Below are 18,859 nucleotides of genomic sequence, written 5' to 3'. Positions count from 1 at the left end.
TGTCATGCGACATTTATTTTATTGATTTTACAAATTTCGACGGGCACAGCAAGGAAATTGGTATGTAACGCTCTGTTCATTGACTCGATAACGATTGATTAGCAAGGAAATATTCGTTATGCAGAAAGCTGTTTTATTCAGGTATGGACCGGGTTTATCGTGCAATGGAACAAAGTCCAAGCATCTTAACGGTTAGTTTTGAATATTCTAACAAATGTTTGTTAAGTTTCTTAAAAGATTACTAGATCGTATCGAAATTTATTTTTAAGAATGACAATCTCTTGTATTAACTAGTTGTGATAGGAGACATTTTAAATTGCTCAGATGTACGACCTTTGCATTTATTATACATGCATATGAACTAACATACATACGTGCATACATACATACAATGTATGCATAATGTAGTCTTGTCCTCATTAACAAAAAGTGTCACAGATAGCACGCTGTAACACTATAGGCTGTAATTAATATAAGTCTAGTATTAATTATTAAGTTTTAAAATAGGACAGTTTTTTAGAGTTTCTGTTACGACATTAAGAGATTGAACCTTGTTTGCATATTAATTAATAAAGAATGCATTTCACAAAGTCCTTGGCGCACGGTTGCAGTTGTTGTTAAGAATTTTATTGAGAATTACTTTCTATAAAGATTGATCGGAGGACAATTTCTATTACACGTTGCAAATATTATATAGTTATAAATGGATTTTCTCGATCAGAGTGTGTCACAGAGAGATTGTCATCAGAATTTCGCGATGCACTTGCGGAAAGATACGCGAGAGAAAGTTGCTTCAAAGTAGTACATACTTGTATTACTATTCTGCTAACACAAAATTGCAAATTCTTTTCTTCTACGTATTTCATTAAAAAAATATCCAGTATCATAGAAGTTAGTGTTTAAAAATGTTGTTATCGCTATGTATTTCATTTTGTTATCTTTAAATTTGCATTGTCTCGTGAAAAACGGATGTTCTGCAGAGCAATGCAAAAAAACACGACACTTATTCTTAGTTGCAAAACCACTGCGGTTGGATATGGGCGTTGAACTTGTCCATTGGTTAATAATAGACATTGCGTCGCAGAATTTCTATTCAGAAGTTACCTGTATGTGCAAACCCTAGGAAATTGCGGAATCAACCAAATGAAAATGTTTCATTCTTTGCCAAAATAATTTCTCATTTAAAAATGTATAACATTCATTTTCTCTTTACATATTAGAACAAGCTTTTTATCAGTAAATAAACAAATAATCTCTTCCAATCATACACTTATATCCTTTTTCGTTACATAGACTCAGAAACAAGCAGAAATATTGACCGACTGTGTAATTACGTAAGTGGTCATATTTCGTCAGATTGTATCCATTTCTGAGAATGAATCGATAACTTCGTAAAAGCCAATCTATAAAACCAAAAATCCTCAGAACAAAATAGTAATACAACATATTGGTCGTCACTTTTGTATCTTTTCTGTATTTATTAATATTAGATCATACATATATGTAGATGTTCTTTGATATGCAGAAGTGACAAAGAAGGACGGGACTCGCCGTGAGAGAACGCTTCTGCTACTCGACCGTTCACTTTTTCTAAAATTGGTCACAGACGGTCGGTTCTCGCGTAAGGAAAGCGGTAAATCGTGACGATCCTCTTCTCTAGAGAACTTACAGGGTGGGGCACAGAGTATTCCCTCTGGGAATAACTCCTTTGTATGACGTGCACGCAAAAATTACGTTGTTCCCTGAGAGAACTCTGAACTGAGTTTGTTGATGTTTTTAGAGCATAATAGCAATTTTTAAAGCATTATATAAGCATAAAATTTCAAATAACAACGTATAACTCGTGTTGTTTGTAATCAGGGAAATTTTATGCGACTGAAATGTTTGAACAATTAGCGTCTTCATAAATTAATACTCGATGTTATTGATTATTATATGGTATATAAAAAATGAATCTGTATCTTATAGTAATATTGGTTTTTTTATATATGATCACGGAAATTGATCTTCTACATTAACATAATCGATACCGGTACAACTGCACAATGATGTAACATATCGACCACGCGCTTATTGTCCTTGTATTTGCAGAGATCTTGTTCTCCAAATATAGTAAGCCAGTGATCCAAGGCTTTTTATCTTATACCTCATTTCTATTCACGCAAATAACTGCTCGATCGATTAGTTTTTTAAGATTTCATTTTTTCAAATTTTATATGTTTTTAATATGAAACAATGAAAAAAATAAGTAGAATTATCAAAATTAAGGTTTTCACTTGGAATAAAATTATTAAAGAACACTTACCTGAAATCATTTTGACAGTCAGTATTCTCCATTAATGACCAGAGTTACCATATTTATCGGTGACTAATCCTGAACTTGTGACATTTAATAATAGTCAATTATTGTTCATTAAAGTGACATTAGGTTACGAATCAAAATACTTTGGTCGTTAGTCGGGATCGAATAATACCTGATAATCAATAGTTTTTGCGATAGATTTTTTTTTTATTTTCTGACTCGTCAGAATATCTAATACGACAGCAATGCCATTAGCTATCAAATGCTAGCAAAATGAACAAGTGTGATAGAAGGATAGAGGAATTCGTGTAGGTAGAGGATTATTTTTCAATAGAAGAAACGCATATATTAGTTGTATATACTTGCTTAGTAATATATAGAGTGCCTATAACGTGTATTTCTGAGAACAAATAAATCACATATAATTTACAAAAAGGAACTTGACGCGGCGCTTAATATTGCTCTTATCGTCAGATAATAGATAAAGGTATTATTATCTGTACTGTGTGTTTTTAGGCATACGAATTGTTCTTTCTTTCTTTTCTGAAAGATCAACATTATGCGCGTACTCGCTCGTACATCATGTACACTTGCAAAAGAAATTCAAAGTTTGTCGTATATCTTGTTGCTTGCATTCACGTACAAGGTATTGCTCGAAATAATATAAGCCATATTCATCGTACGATACATTTAAAAAATAATATCAAAGTAAAAATATATCGTCTTTTTTCTTTTAAATCTCTGTGCACCATCGTGAAAATTGTACACCGGGCAGTGAATCATGTAGAAAAATGACCAAAAGTTTAGAAATTTCAGAATATCGTTACTCGAACAACGTTTTCTTTTTGACAATTACAGAATAATCTTTTGCACAATATCATTTTCCTTAAACAATACACAGTGTACAAAGGATAACGTTTCGTTCTGTCAAAAACACGAGTACTTCGATGAGTTCGATAGGATACGTGCCCGATCTTAAAATACGTTTTCTCGCCATTCAGCTGTAAGTTTAATATGAAGTGTTCAATACTCGTATCGCAACCCCAGTATCGATATCTACGAAAAAATGATTAAAGATATCTAGTTGTTCTAGCTGTACTTTCTTGGGGTACCAATGACATTTGTATCAGATACTATTGTCTAGTTCATTAATTTAACGTACGTCTATAGATCTGTCGATTGGTATCGTCGGAATAATTTCATTCCGCAACAAATTACTGCGTGCATTATTACAATTATTTTTAAATATCTCGTTATGAAACGCAGACGAAAGTACAGAGCCTGAGAACCGTCAGAAATCTATCAATTCACACGATAGCGAGACATTTTATTTTTTGTCGTCGATCCTATGACTACGATATAAAACGGCACGACGTCTACATCTAAACTTTTATCTATGTACAATAAACGCTCGGCGAAATCCTCGCGAAAACGTCGATCAGTTTCAATCGAAACCGGTCGCTCGAGATTCGCCGTAAAATTTCTATCGCTGATTTTTCAAGATTGATCAGCGCTATGTCTAAATTTATATCTAGATTATTCCAAGTATTTGCACGAGTTGTATGGAAGGTTTCCATCGAACAGATTCGAGCGAAAAACTTCTCGTCATATTTTCTTCCTTTCGTTCGATTCGAAACACGCTCGGTTTCGTTTGATATTCTTGCGTAGCGACATTAGAACCGTTTATCCGCGTACATTTGAACAAAACGCTTCGAAAAGTATATTTTTTATTTAAAAATAGGGAAATAGTGAAAATGGAAAGAAGAAAATTCGAAAGAATCGTACATAGTCGAGAAAAAAGTGATCTTTCAACGTGATCGAATCGTTTGGTATAGGGCAGTGCTTGAAAGAACAACGTCGACTATAATTCTAGATTACGTTTGTTCCTCTCGTAGACTTTTCCTTTATGCCTTCTTATTGTATTCATATCGATTAGTTAGAATAATTCCGAACACCGATAAAGATACTGTTCGATTAAATATTAGAAAATCACTTTGGCAACACTAAACCGCGTGTTGTTTCGCCTTCCTTCTTGAACCTTCTGTTTCTCACTGGGTTTGACAATTCATAGTAGTTAACAGTATAATGCGCTCTACCTAAACATACAATGGCACGATTGGCCTTGACCCTAGGCCGAATTTCAGGGTCGTTACATCGCTACTCCAAATGGTTAAGCCGTTAACTAACGCCATCGCTGACGGAATAAATTATCCTTGATGCGAGACACTTGGGATTAACTCTGGGCAATGTTTTCTTCGTTCACCCGTTAATCGTTAAATACAAATCTTTAAGTCCAAAAGGATCGATACTGTCGGTCGATATTCGATCGATTCGCCTCCTTCGAACGTATAATTCGTCAGAAGAATAAGATTCACGGCCTCGACGATCGAGCAAGATTCACGTTTGACAAGGACTACGTGGACTCCATCGAAACGTTTGAAACGTTTACGCACGAGTAATTAGACATTACTCGCCTTCACCTTGTTCGTTATTCTGCAAGAGCGAACCAATGTGGAATCCGTAGCCCAGTCGATTGGCGAGGCCTGTCACGGATCAGAGATTCTCCTCGTCCGCATCTTCGTCCTCCGAACCTCCGTAATTTTCTCCACTGTCTTGACGATCAACCGCAACGAATAGCGCCATAAAACCTTTGTTCGATATCGTGTCGTCCGTTCTGAACCTTACCAGCAATGCCTCGTTTATCGATATGAAGTCGGTGGTATTCTGAAATAAATGAATTGCATATTAAAATTCAATGTCGATACAAATGGCTGGACTGTGTTCAAGCATCGATACGTAAAAGCGAACTTTACTTTTCATTCGAACCAGAAGATAAGACTTACGCTGTTTCCACAATATCGCCCATACAGAAGACCAGACGTATCTAAACCGGAATAAACTTCGACGAAATCGTAATTGCAGTCGCTCTCTGATTCCAATTGGAACGTGACAAACGTGAGATGTACGTTTTTGCCAGGTGGTGCCTCGATCGCCCAATCGCAATCGGTCCTGTGATCGTAATTGTGGGTGCCGTACTTCGCATGAGAGTACAAATGCTTTACTTCAGTCGTGGCAATCAAGTGGCCACCGCAAGCTGTAGAACGAAATTAGGTGAACGAAATTGTACCTAACATCTTAAATTACTCGATACTATCGCAGACGTAAAATGAATCGCTTCAGATACTTCAGAAAGCACAGTACACCTCGATACTTTCATTTATTGACTTCGATCGATTATTAACACTGACATCTGTCTTTTTCGGAATTTTTAATATAATTCTGTAGATTTGGATTGTTTCTTAATGGAAATATATATCACGCACGCTTATACATTTTTTTCATTGAAACAGAAAATTCACTCAAGCACAACATTTTTCTGATATTTCTCGTGCGATTCTGATAGTCGTACGAGATTTTATGAAAAATCGCGCGAAGCACGAAAGAGGTCGTGCTTTTAAAGGCAAGATTGATGTTATGGTGGAAATCTTACAGAAGTAAGTCACATTCTTAATAACGAATGTGCGATTACTTCGTTTAAATTGATGGCACTCTTACCCGTACTGTGAGTCGCAAGGAAACCTTTCCTTTGGACGGAAGCATCGCTCTTAAATACCATATACATTTGATTCCCAGTTGCGAGGATTGGATGCGGCTCTTTGGTACCGCAAAATTTCCCCAGAACGTGACTATCCGGTGAATCGCCGTCGTAAATAGCGATATGATCGTAATTGCATTCTTGATGGGATTCCATCTCGAAGACTTTGAAAACCTGGATGATTTCGAAATCGCGTCAAATTTATAAATTTTCGCGCAATTAAATAAAATTCTAGTTAGTAAAATTATAAAACGATTCTTAGATACTAACTAATTTAATACGATGTCCTGGTTTGGTAACAAAGTGCCAGACGCAATCCTTAAGGCCGGGATAATAGTCTGGATAGTTTGGCGATGTTATAGTACCCATGGGTGCGACAATTTCATACTTGCAACCGCCCTCCTTGCAGTCATGGCCATTTTCGTGAAGCGTAAAACCATTGTGACACGAACATTGATAAGATCCTATCGTGTTCCTGCACTCGTGTTGACAACCACCGTTGTTGTTCGCGCATTCGTCCATGTCCGTGAAGAAGACGGCGGCGAAACCAGTTTTTTGAATACTGTAATCGCAGAGAGAGAAAGAGAGAGAGAGAGAGAGAGAGAGAGAATATCAGAAAAGAATATATTTTGCTAAGTTAGAGTTCCCTTAAAATTTATAAACCAGCTAATAACAAAATTTAAGCGATTTACCTATTATCAGACGTGAATGTCACTCTTAAAGAGTTTCCCTCCGAGGTAATCAACGACGGTAGTCTGGAACCGCAAAAAATACCATGTTTTCTCAAAAGATCGTCTCCGAGCTTGCTGCTTACTTCCACAGAATCGTATTCGCAATCCTGTTGACGAGCATTATTGCCTTCTAGATCGAAGTGCGTGAAATTCAGCGTGATACGATATTGAGGCGGAGCTATGATTTCCCAGACACAATCCTTGTTTCCCGGGTAAGTTACCGGAAACGAGGGGCTCGTGATAGTTCCGTTACTGTCCTCGAATACTCCGCCACAGGCATCTGACGGACATAAGTGTACATCAACTGGCGTAAAGAGATACACCGGAATTCTAATCTGCTGGTACTCAAATAATTCTAAAGAGAGTAAATAAAAGGAAGAAGAATTTTTCAATATTTTCTACCATATACCTTCACAGTGTTTTCCATCGGAATGTAATTCGTAGCCAGGTTTACAGGAACATTCGAATCCACCCAAAGTATTGATGCAATTATGTTCGCAGCCGTGCTCGATCAAAACACACTCGTCGAATTCTAAAAAAAAAAAAAAAAATGTACCGAAAGCATCAATTAAACTCTCTTCGATCGATTTGGAAAAATTCGCTCTATTCTATATTCTCTTTAATTCACGCTTCGATGAATCTCTGTCAAAATTCATCTACTACCACGAAGATACCTTAGCCGAAGATTACTGGTATAAGATAAAAGGATAAAGCAAATCCAATCGACAGCCATTGAAACTCGATGGAACGTAAAACTGGAGCGTACCTTTCATGAACGTGGCCGAGAACCCAGCCTTCTGTACGGACCCGTCGCTAACGAACTTCACCAGAAGTTTGTTACCGGTGGACTTAATGTCCGGTGGTATCTTGTAACCGCAGTAAACCCCGATCAATGGCGAGTCCGCGTTATGACCGTCCCGAATTCTAAAAAAAAAAAAAAAAAATGTACCGAAAGCATCAATTAAACTCTCTTCGATCGATTTGGAAAAATTCGCTCTATTCTATATTCTCTTTAATTCACGCTTCGATGAATCTCTGTCAAAATTCATCTACTACCACGAAGATACCTTAGCCGAAGATTACTGGTATAAGATAAAAGGATAAAGCAAATCCAATCGACAGCCATTGAAACTCGATGGAACGTAAAACTGGAGCGTACCTTTCATGAACGTGGCCGAGAACCCAGCCTTCTGTACGGACCCGTCGCTAACGAACTTCACCAGAAGTTTGTTACCGGTGGACTTAATGTCCGGTGGTATCTTGTAACCGCAGTAAACCCCGATCAATGGCGAGTCCGCGTTATGACCGTCCCGCACCTCCACGTAGTCGTACACGCAGTTGTCGTGGTTTTCGATCTCGAACGATTGAAACTTCAGCGCCACTTGGAAGTTCTGCGGAACAGACAACTTCCAGACGCACTCCTTGCTCGACTGATAGCCCTCCGGGTAGTTAGGCGATTCCAAATGGCCTGTGTCTTCCACCTCGATTTCACCGCCACACACAGCCTCGTAGCTCGCAGTAAACCCACGATGTCCCGTCTGATGGCTCGACGTCACATATGTAACCAGCATTCGACTTCCGGTCGAAACCACCGGTTCGTGGATCTTTCCGCTTCCGCAGTATCGACCTGTGTTGCGATTAAATTGTTGTTACGAGAGTCTCGATGAATATACTCGAGGCATCGACTTGTATTCTGATATTGCGTTCGAATGATTTTTCGATTTTTCGAAATGGAGGGCTGAGAATTACGATGGTTAATCCAGTGCTCTATATTTGTTGTTAGATCTTCGTCAATTTCGTAGAATTCATTGAACTCGATAATAACCACGAGAATAATCGTATACGATAATATTGAAACATCGGTTATTCCATAAACCTAGTTCTACGATGTGTCTCTCCCTCTGCGAATAGCGGCATATCGGGATCACCTTAAAACCCGAAATCCAATCAAATAAAATACGATATTCATATTGACCGTGTGCAGGACCATAAAGGATTATACAAATCTTATATAACGTTGACAAACTAAATCCTTCGATAAATTACTATTTCGAACGAAACCTGCTATCGTATTCTTTGTTCTAAAAACATCATTTTCTGCCCGTTAATCATTGCCATGCAAAAAAGAGAAATAGTGGATATATTCGTAAACAGGATTTTCTATAGAAACGTCGAAATAAGGCCAGCAGGAATTTCCTTAGCCGTGGTGAATGCAATATTCGTGATATATACCCGCGATACAGTCGGACCGGGGATAAGTATAAATTTTGTGTTTCGGCTTCGTTATCACGCGTTCTACTTACCCAGCACGTTGCTTTTGAACCAGTATCCGTCTCTGATCTCCAAGTAGTCGCTGCGACAAAAATTGCTCTTAAATATATCGAGCGACGTGATGTTCAAGACTATTCGTTCGCCGTGGGTCGCCGTGATTCTCCATTCGCATCGTTCGCCCTCCACTGGCGGTGACCTGTTCGGATGATCCAAGATCGGTGATCCGAAACTCCCACTGTTTTCTTGAAACGTCCTGCCACATTCTGTGAAAATACAAATTAGAAGATATTTACTCAAAAGCTCATAGCTAATGGTAAATTGTTTCGCTGAAAATACTGGTCTCTGTAATATACTAAAAAAAAAAAAAAAAAAATATGTTATATCGATAATTACAATCAATGCTGTGGTAAAAGCATCCTGATACGTTTCCAGTAATTGCAAAAATGACTAGTATCTTTATTAACTTACTGTAGCATCTGTAAAGAAGGTTCGTCTGAGCGATATCCCCCTCGCTGAGTCGAAGTCTCTGACCAATCTCAGGCCGCTTCTTGCCATGAATTTCCATTGGTAAAATCGTGTCTAAGTACGTCCCTCTCGAGAACGTGTTCTTCGCGTAGTGCATAATGGAATCGTAATCGTACGGCAAACCAAGTGAATTCACTTCCTCCTCTGTCAGTTTATTGAAGTTGTACTCCTGACCTAGAAAGAATTTTTTAAAATTCCATTAAACGATGGTTAATGCAATATACGCACGCAAATCGATACAGACTAATCTCTAACGTTCGTACGCTTTCGCATGTCTGATGTATAATCGCGCATTATATCGTACGTGCACGCAAACATTCGAAATACGAGGTCAGGATCGTCAACCGAGATCCAAATTGACCACTTCGAATCGACAAACATCTGACGCTTACAGCATCGAGAACTAGCGTCAGATAACTGTCTCTGTGTAACTGTAGTTGGTAACTCGACGTGCCATCGAAGAAACAAAGCCGGTCGATTTCATCGACTATCCAGTTGCTTCCAAAGCGGCATTCGACATTGTCAATCGTTTTCGGTATACACAAAGTCTGGCAACGTTGCGCGGACGATATTCCACGTTTCGACGGAGTCTCGAGTGTTAATCGATCGTATAGGCTGCAGCCGGTGTTTCGATCTTTGTTTGATCATCGAAAACGGATCAGTAACCTTAACGAAACCACAACAACGGCACGCGCGTTCCTCGCGCGATTTTGTCGAGCCGAGGCGAGCTTGCGTGACCGAAGGTGTAATTTCACCGCCTAAACAGATGGTGCTGGGTCTCGCTAATTAAACAGCTCGTTACCATTCCTGTTATGAGTATCCATTAATCGGGATGCGATCACCCGTTCAGGGACTGTCACATCGTGTGTAAATATTAGAATACCGGCCCTCGATTAGTTGTCATCCCTAATGATTGGTGAGATTTGCCAGGCACCCCGTTGCCAAATTGGTCCATTAATCTAAAACGGATATCTATTCGCCTATTCGCGAAGGTAAAGCCGCGCCGCGGCCATTTCCTAGCTGAAACGGAATCGAGAGTCAAGCACGTACCAAAAAGCCATGCTCCTCGTGCGGGATCCTTCTCACGTTCACCAAACATCGGAGGCTGGTAACGACGTCAGAGCGTTCGCGAAACGACGCTGCTGTGATTCGATATCGTTAAAGTACGTTTATACGTTCCTTTAATGGTTAGAATGAAACATCCTTAGCGTGTATGGGATCTTAGGTAGGTATGAAAATAGAATAGTTTGTTTTTGTAACTTGGCTTTATTTGAACTATACTTTGTTGGAATATATGGAGGAAGAGAGGTGACGGCGGTGGAAAAATTTCACTTACCAGACATGATATTGTCACGGATAATCTGTACATGACGATCGCGATCGGGTCTCGTGTGCTCGTGCCAAAAGCCAACCACGTGGCCCAACTCGTGAACCACTATTCCGAACTTGTCGCAATTCTTCCCGATACTTATCGCCTGCGGACCGTTTCCTCGTTTCCCGACGAACGAGCAACATCTGTGAAGTTATTTCAAAAGCGAAATGAAAGAGATTCTGCAAATGAATCGTAGATCGATATACATCGAAAGATACTATCTTCTCCATCACATTCTCTTGCTACGCAAGAAACTATAGAAAAATATGTAATTTTCTGACGAACCGAAACTATTACAACGATAGAATATCAAAGTTGCTACGTGCTATGGAAAATGAGTTTCTTCGGAAAACCAGTATTTAAATATTCTTTCTTTTCTTATCTATGAACGAATAAACTCACCCACACGGCCTTTCCGTGAACAGTATGTAATTAGGATGCTCTTGAGGAAGCCTTTCGACGAATTTGACGCAAGTGAAATTCTCCCAGTGCCTCATGGCTTGCTTGAACAGGGCTTTGTGAGCACCGGAAAAATTTCCATCGATCTCGTACGGGATCACTCCGTGATCCCATACACGTTCCTTGCGTGCTGTCGCGGCTCTTCGTGTCCTACTGGAAAATCTATGTCTTGTGGTGCCGCGTTTGTTTGCCGAATACTTTGGTTTATGCTCCATGTCGTAAAATTCTATCGAACGTAGCTGTCGATCGTGCAATGACACTACCTCGTCTGAAGAGTCATCGAAATCTCGCCTGACTAGGGGAATTTTGCGACCACGATGCCTCCTTTTCGTTGCTCTGCAAACGAATATGTTCATTGATTTAGTTTTCCCTGACTTTTGCTGTATTTCTTCTTTTGCTTCCTTTTTCTCTTTTAAACAATTTGGATATTATTCATTGTGCAATCCTCTAGAGAAATATCGTAAAGATACTTTCCAAAAATTATTTCGATATTTTATTTTTATTATGCGATATTTCGCTGGAATAATATAACTCTGAAGCAAAGTTCGTTAAATGTTGCTATTGTGACTATACCGTAATACTTTTTGAAGCTCTTTTGAAAATTTCTACGCGTGATTGCCAGATTTGTTGAAAATCCACGGCCTATAATCTTCAGAACCAAATACCGCGAAATGAGAATCGCTTAATTTAATCGGATACGCACGGTCGTAAGAGGTTTATATCACTTACTTCCTCCTTGAAACCGCTTAAAGAGAACCACCTAAAACGGTCGTAAAGGGGCCCGTCTAAATTTTCATTCTCGACTCAATTTTCGTCGAATCGCATTCTTTCCCCGCTATTCCATATTCGCCGAAACATCGTTCCCGTCAAGGGTAAGAGATTCCCCAGTTAATCTTCTCGTGTCGTGCTTTTACGATCTCTAGCGTTATTTACGTGACGCGAAGCTGGTCGAGTTTCCCCTACTTTTTTCCTTTTTTTCTCTTGGCGAAAGAAAAAAGCCAGGTTTCGGGGTTGAGGGGCAAAAAGAAACTCGTAAAAAAGAGAAGAAAAAATGGCGAAAGAAAGAGAGAAAAAGGAAACACGAAACACCGGAAAATTTACTCACAAGAGCGGCATCGAAACGTTCAACGCTGGGGTCGTTAAAAAGCTGTAAGACCGGAAAATTTACGGCGCAAAGTAGCAGCCATCAAATGTTTAATGTAATCGGAATACCGGGATCGTTAATGTTGAAAGCCTGCTTGCCATTTATTAATATCCTATTAGCGTAATATCGAATATTATTGTCGAAGTTTCGCGAGGTTCGCCCGCGACCTACTCCATTATCGTCTTGTAAATAGCAATTTCCATCGTACGCTCGATCGTGTGCCGCGTCGTAAAACGGTCACACGTGTTTCAAAGGATAATCAACATCGGTCACCGGATGTTTACTGAGTAAATAACCGGACGGATAACGGGGTTGAAGTTGACCGGCTGGTGCAATCCTCTTCTGACTTCGATAACGACCAAATAGTTTATGGACTCGCAGCGAATTGTTATGATTGTATCGCGTCTCGTGAAAGTTAAAAGAACGCACGTTCGTTTATAACGAAACGGTGGAGAGCGACAAGGAGACGAAAAACGAGACGAAACGACGAGGAACGAGGCAAAGCTGCCGCGAAAACAGGTGTTCGCGGTTATAAAAATGGCCGCGAAACACGGCATTAAAGCGGACCGTTGCTTCGCGAATTGAATGTACCGGCAGTTGAGCTTTTTTACGATATCGGATGAAATTGCCACCGGCCTGGAACAAACGCGCTTTTTAGAGGCCCTTCGGCCGCGCGGCCTCCGCGGACACCCCTTTATCGGTCGGAAAAAAGCAATCGTGGCTAACGAACTGACCGGCCAAGTGTCCAATTCCAACTTTGATGAAACGTGTATTTATGTGTTGCGCCGTGTTGGACTTTCGCTCGGGGAAAAGGTACACCGTTTTACACCAAAAATTTCGCTATTTGTAAATACGGATAATTGTGCTGATATGAGATTGATCGACGACGTGCTGAAACCTAAAAGTGTTTCTTCGTCACGAACAGCGAGTGTGTATTCTCCTCCCTGTAATATTTATTTTATCTCGTTCGTTTGCTTCAGAGTGAGAAACACGAAGCGTGTTCGCGACGTACGAAAATATGTACGTGATGCGAAAAGATCACGCGTGATACAGATTCTATTAAGTTTTGTGGGTCGCTGGAATAACTTGACGACGCAACGGATAAAAAATGGATAGCAGAAGACATTCGGTTCTATAAACACGATAAGCCTGGTACGGAGGAACTGGATGCCAAGGATTTTGTGTTACGAAACTCAATACAAAACTTGTCCGTCGTAAGGTTCGATACTGATGACTGTAGGTCGCGAGGATTCTATAAGAACGACATCCAGAATCTCGAGGCCGGCAGGTCTTCGATATCGGCGATTCCGCACTTACGAGGCACGATATCAGCAAGAATTTCAGCTTTAAAGATATGGAACTAGATAGAGGAAAAAATCTTTCCTGCATCGAGGTATACGATATCGGCAACCCTCGAATTCTAGAACTCGGTCAAAACGATTCTCGAATCTGGAACAGTTTCTTGAACGAAGAACATTTTTTAACCGCGTATTCCTATTGAGAGATTTTATGCCTCTTGGTCCTAAGGAAATGTTGTGAGAAGACTGGGTCGCTATCTTTCGCTGAATTTTAATGAAACATGCAAAATGAGTTCGCAATTAAATGTAAAAGATTTAAGAGATATCTTTCGTTTTAATGAAAAGGAAAATTAAAACTTTGGCGTAGATTTCTTTTCATACGCTTGGTTATTTTATAACGAAGCGGAAACGTACACTATGTACACTGAAAACGCAAGTGGTGTTTTACACTTTGTCGTACATATTGGAATAACGTAGCCTCTTCAACGGAGTTAAAAAAAAGAATTTTTACGTCTGTACTAGCCGCATTTCTGTTTGCATAATACGAGGAAACGCAATAAAATCTTTTGGCAAATATCTCACGGGCACACGGCAGTGTGCCGCATGCATATTCATTCGTAGAGACGAGGCAAAATAGCGAAAGAACTTTAAGCCACCGATTTGAGATACTTCTCGTATGAGCGGATTAGCACAGGTTTTATCGATAGAGAGCTTGTCTAAAGACCACTGGATAGTTAATCCTCGTTACAGAGTTTCTTATAAAAAATCTTATAGAAAATGTTGCCCCGAAAAATGCTTAGTAGAAATTTCAATCTAACGCTTTTTCGTCATTTAACCCGTAACAAACGTTTTCGTACGAAGAGCGATAAGCGAGATTCATTAACGAAATAAATGTTATCATCGAAAGAACAGATTTTAATTCGATCTAGTGAAATGTACGATTATACCGTTTGAAATATCCAAAGCATCACTCGCGCAACTCACCATCCCAGTCAGAAATTATCAACCGAATTAACAATTAACAAAACAATCTCCGACAAAAATCAAATCATCTCGCTTGCCGGGCTCCAACCCTCGGTTATGTCCAAACTAGTGAATCACCTCATCCCGAAAATTCAATCGCCTTCCCCTCGTAATCCTGTATCAGAGAATCCGCCAAAAAATAAACTCGCTCGCAAAAAGCAGGGACACAATTTATCCTGTCCCCTGCTCGGTTCGAATCCGCGAAAACGAATGGTATCGGGTTAGGGGGTATGAAAACGGAAAGAAGGGGAGAAAAGGTGGAGCACGGGGGTGAGGCTTGCGAGGGGAGTGACACTTTGAAAAATAATTTGCCCCCTTCGCGTAAACATCGGAGCTTGCCGCGGAACGAGGCTCGCACGCGTGTGCCACGGCTCTGCCCCTCGTTTATTAGTACTAATTACCGCGGGGCGTAATTCTCCCCGGATTTCCTATCTCCCCACCCTAGGTTGGTCGCGAGGGGTGAACCACCCTTGCAGCGGCGACTCTCGACCGGCAGCAGTCAAGCTATGCGCTTCTGAATCGGCGCGGCATTACAATTAATTAACGGGGCCTCGAGCGAGCGAGCGAGCGAGCGAGCAGCCTCCATTAAGGGTGCGCTAGCGAGCTTCGTGAACGAACTACCAGAGAAAAAGGGAGAGGAAGAGAGAGGCAGAGAGAGGAAGAAGAACGGTGTGGTTCGTGTACGTGTAAATCGTAGAAATTCACGGCTGCTGGTGGAAAACCGACAGAGCGCTTTTCTTTAACAACGTTTACTCGAAGTCTTCGCCGAGGATCTTTCTCTCCCTTTCGTTTTGTTTCTTTGACTTTTACGATCGCAGCCGTCGTTATAGAGCAGCGGCATGGTACGAGTTTTACGATTCAGATCCTCGCGACTTGTCCTATGAAATAAATATCTCTTCGGTCTCGATTCGCGCTGAAACACGAAATCCCATTATTACGCTCCCTTACGATCGTGACTCTTTTGTTAACACGACACGAATCGCCAGAGATTGATACGTTATATCGCAGGACAGAGTTGTTCGGAACTTACGACAGTTGATAATGAAACGTTTTATTTTATGGAAAAACGAGGGTTGTTCCAGGAAATTGAGAAATTGAGAAACAGGGGTTTGAAGCAGGTGTTGATTAATGGTGAGGTTACTCGAACTGATTCCAGGAAACTGTTTTAGTCAGTTGTTCGGTTCGACACTGGCGCCGCTTGTAATACTTGTCAGTGTCAGTCAACGTTAGCCGTATTAACGAAGGCAAAAGAACGATTATTTGTGTTAAAGCGATTTCCGCTTGACGCGTTTCCAGCGTGAAAATGAAAGATGTACGCGGTCTGTCCTATAAACAAATTGAACAAGGCTTGAGAAACCTTCGGAAACTCCCGGATAATTGCGAAATAATATAGTTTAGAAGGCGAGTTCTTGCCGAATATCTTTCGCTTTTACGTATTAAACAAATAAAATATTAACGATAACAAATAATTAACGAATAGAATATATTACACCATTCGTCGAATACAAAATACATACGATGACTCGCAAATATTCGGACATCTTGCACTGTGTTTTTTAAGATTCTTCCTTGCTCTCTGTCTCTGCGTTTATGTATGTTGCTGTCAAGGAAGATATGTTTCGACAAATTAGACGTCGCGTCTGTTTCGTAATTCAGGTCAACTGCTATAGCTTCGAAGATATCCGGGGCTGGAAACAATACGTCTCGCTTAATACCGTGTCTAGCAATACTCGTGCTGCGAGCAACAAAACCCGCAATCCGTTGTTTTCATTGCGACGATCTTGTCGAGGTTGCGGCAAATGCAGTCCTGGATCTAAAACGTAACGATAATCGCGCGATTCGCTCCAATCTCGGTATCCATTAAATCCCAATGTCGAAACTTCCAACCCTTAGCGGTTTCTAGGGTTGAGTAGGTTTTACCGGCGGTAGCAAAGTCAGTGGCTGATACTTTCACGGTAAAAGGAACACGCCACTAAAAGGGAATACATTTCGATGATCTTGGCCGCGATAGCGTTTCTCTTATCTTAGTAAAACAAATATTTTTAAATTGAAACTAAAAATAGGAGAATATTCTTTTTCAGATAAAAGTTAAAAAAATTAAATCATCGGAATTGGCGCTTACAAAAGTGGTAAGTTATGAGGAAGGAAATTTACTTTTCACAATTTGGACGAACGTTCCACGATCACGTTCCCGAACGAGCATATATTCCGGAAGTCTCGTCAGGTTCGATCGAGCCGGCGCTAAATTCATTGAAAAGTCACGCGACTCGGCCGTATGTCATCCTTTTCTCTTTCACGCTGCATTCAGAGAACCATTCGATTCTATCGGAGGAACACCATCGGTTGACCCGACGTGGATTTCAATCAAACGATCGCGAGACGCATAGATCATTCTATTAGCTTTGACGTGTGCTAGTTACCACCCCTTCGAATGTCGATCCATCTCTCTACACTGGCGGTCGAACCCTCCCCTAACCAGCAAGCAATAAACCACAATATAATATATCAGTGTCCCGGCCATACTGAAATAATCCAGCCCGACCCAGCTTAGAATTTAACGAATCACGATTTTTCATCAATCAGCGGAACGACAATGAAAACGCGATTCGCGGTTTTCCCCGTTTCTCGCGTCCCTGATATTTTTCACCCCCCAAGAGTCTGTTTTGTTCGGTCCGTTTTACTGTCATCGTCCTCCGCGTAACTTATCACCACTGAATAAAGCCCGCGTCTAATATATATCAATATTAACGCCGAGCCTGCAACCCTTGTGATTTGTTATGTCGCCTCGAGCGAGTGCTTCGTTGGCAATTAATTAATGAACCGGGTGTTAAATTAATCGTGATTTGTTTCAGCGCGACTTGTACGTTAATGAGAAAAATTAATTTCATCGGTGCAGCTTCTCCGTTCTTCTTAAACAACACGAGACAAATTATTCTTTTAGACATATTATTCATTCGGATTTGATTGAGATTTGTTTTAAGCAATCGATATAAACGAAGCTTTACGTATACAGGAAATTTCAACTTTGTAGAAAATTTAACGAACAGATACTTTAAAACGTAGTATTTAATCTTCTCGTTTGCATCTTGCAAGCAACGCGAACTATTTAACTATTCGTATTTCCGTTAAATCGATTCCGTGTATCCAATTTTTATATCGTCGTATCAACCTGACACCAAAGAGGAAATTAAATTTCGAAACATCTAAAATGATTAACAAACAAGAGTTAATGCAGTTAATATCAGTATATTACCGGTTTGTTAAATTGCTTATTATCAATCCCGTCAAACAAAATGTAGAAATATTCGAAGCGAAGCCAGTTCATCGAGCTTGCGTATTTATCCCAGGAAATCGAATTCACTCGAACGAACGATCCCGTGACGCGTATACGAGAGCGCGGTTTTAATCGAATTCATCGAAACGCGCCTTAAATTCATCCCCTTTCACCCGTCCATTCCACTGTCCATAGTTCAATAGACAACAAGCGCACGATAATCTCGCGGTACTGATAACGCGCAACGAAAAGAGTCAAGCGCAGCCGGAGGCGCTAGGACGGAAGTCACGGAGGACAGAGGGAAATGATGAGTTACGGCGACCGATTCACCACCGACGGACCGACGTATTCGCTGAATACGAAATTTTCTCCGACTGATCTCGATAAATCACTCGAATCCCATCTTTCTCCTTTCCAACCATTTTTTTTCCTTTTTTTCCATCGGTTTCTATCTACCTCTCCCTCCTCTCTGCTCACCTTTTTGCGTCTTCATTTGCTCGATGGTCGAAATTGGAGCGAAAGAAAAGGGGAGAAGAAATAGAGAGAGCACGATAAGAAGAAGTTATCCCCGTGGCATGATCGTCTTCACGGATCCTTCAATGAAAAACGTTTAAGACCAGATCAGATTGAACCGATGGAGAAATTAATGCGTCTTGAGCTTCGCTCGTTTTTAATCGATACTCGAAGCTGACTGAAATTTACAGCTCGACTCGATCCTCCGCTGGCCGACAAGGGGAAAAAGCGGATTTCAAAACTTCCTTATCGCCCTGTAATTAATGCGTTCGCGCTCGCTTTCTTAATTGGAATTCCTGCGTTCAATAATTACGTGGCAATTCGACGGCCGCTGCGCCTCAATGTAATTGAT

At 40.5% G+C, this 18,859-nt stretch overlaps 1 protein-coding gene across 2 annotated transcripts in view; it reads right to left on the bottom strand.

The window, feature by feature from the left end:
* Positions 1 to 2,650: 2,650 nt before the first annotated feature.
* Positions 2,651 to 18,859, bottom strand: part of LOC100749456 (bone morphogenetic protein 1-like) — a 55,158-nt gene continuing 38,949 nt past the window's right edge. For both annotated transcript variants that reach the window (XM_033323870.1, XM_003493720.4), the window contains exons 5-15: positions 11,199 to 11,591; positions 10,761 to 10,939; positions 9,368 to 9,598; positions 8,932 to 9,162; positions 7,788 to 8,255; positions 7,038 to 7,160; positions 6,590 to 6,908; positions 6,168 to 6,459; positions 5,858 to 6,071; positions 5,146 to 5,396; positions 2,651 to 5,026 (exon numbers count right to left, since the gene is read on the bottom strand). In XM_033323870.1, the coding sequence (XP_033179761.1) occupies positions 4,856 to 5,026; positions 5,146 to 5,396; positions 5,858 to 6,071; positions 6,168 to 6,459; positions 6,590 to 6,908; positions 7,038 to 7,160; positions 7,788 to 8,255; positions 8,932 to 9,162; positions 9,368 to 9,598; positions 10,761 to 10,939; positions 11,199 to 11,591 (2,872 nt within the window). In that variant the 3' untranslated portion in view covers positions 2,651 to 4,855. The remainder of the gene's footprint in view (positions 5,027 to 5,145; positions 5,397 to 5,857; positions 6,072 to 6,167; positions 6,460 to 6,589; positions 6,909 to 7,037; positions 7,161 to 7,787; positions 8,256 to 8,931; positions 9,163 to 9,367; positions 9,599 to 10,760; positions 10,940 to 11,198; positions 11,592 to 18,859) is intronic.

The sequence above is a fragment of the Bombus impatiens genome, unplaced genomic scaffold (genome assembly GCF_000188095.3).
Source record: "Bombus impatiens unplaced genomic scaffold, BIMP_2.2 scf_1275, whole genome shotgun sequence".
NCBI lineage: Eukaryota > Metazoa > Arthropoda > Insecta > Hymenoptera > Apidae > Bombus > Bombus impatiens.
This window is presented reverse-complemented; position numbering and strand designations above follow the sequence as displayed.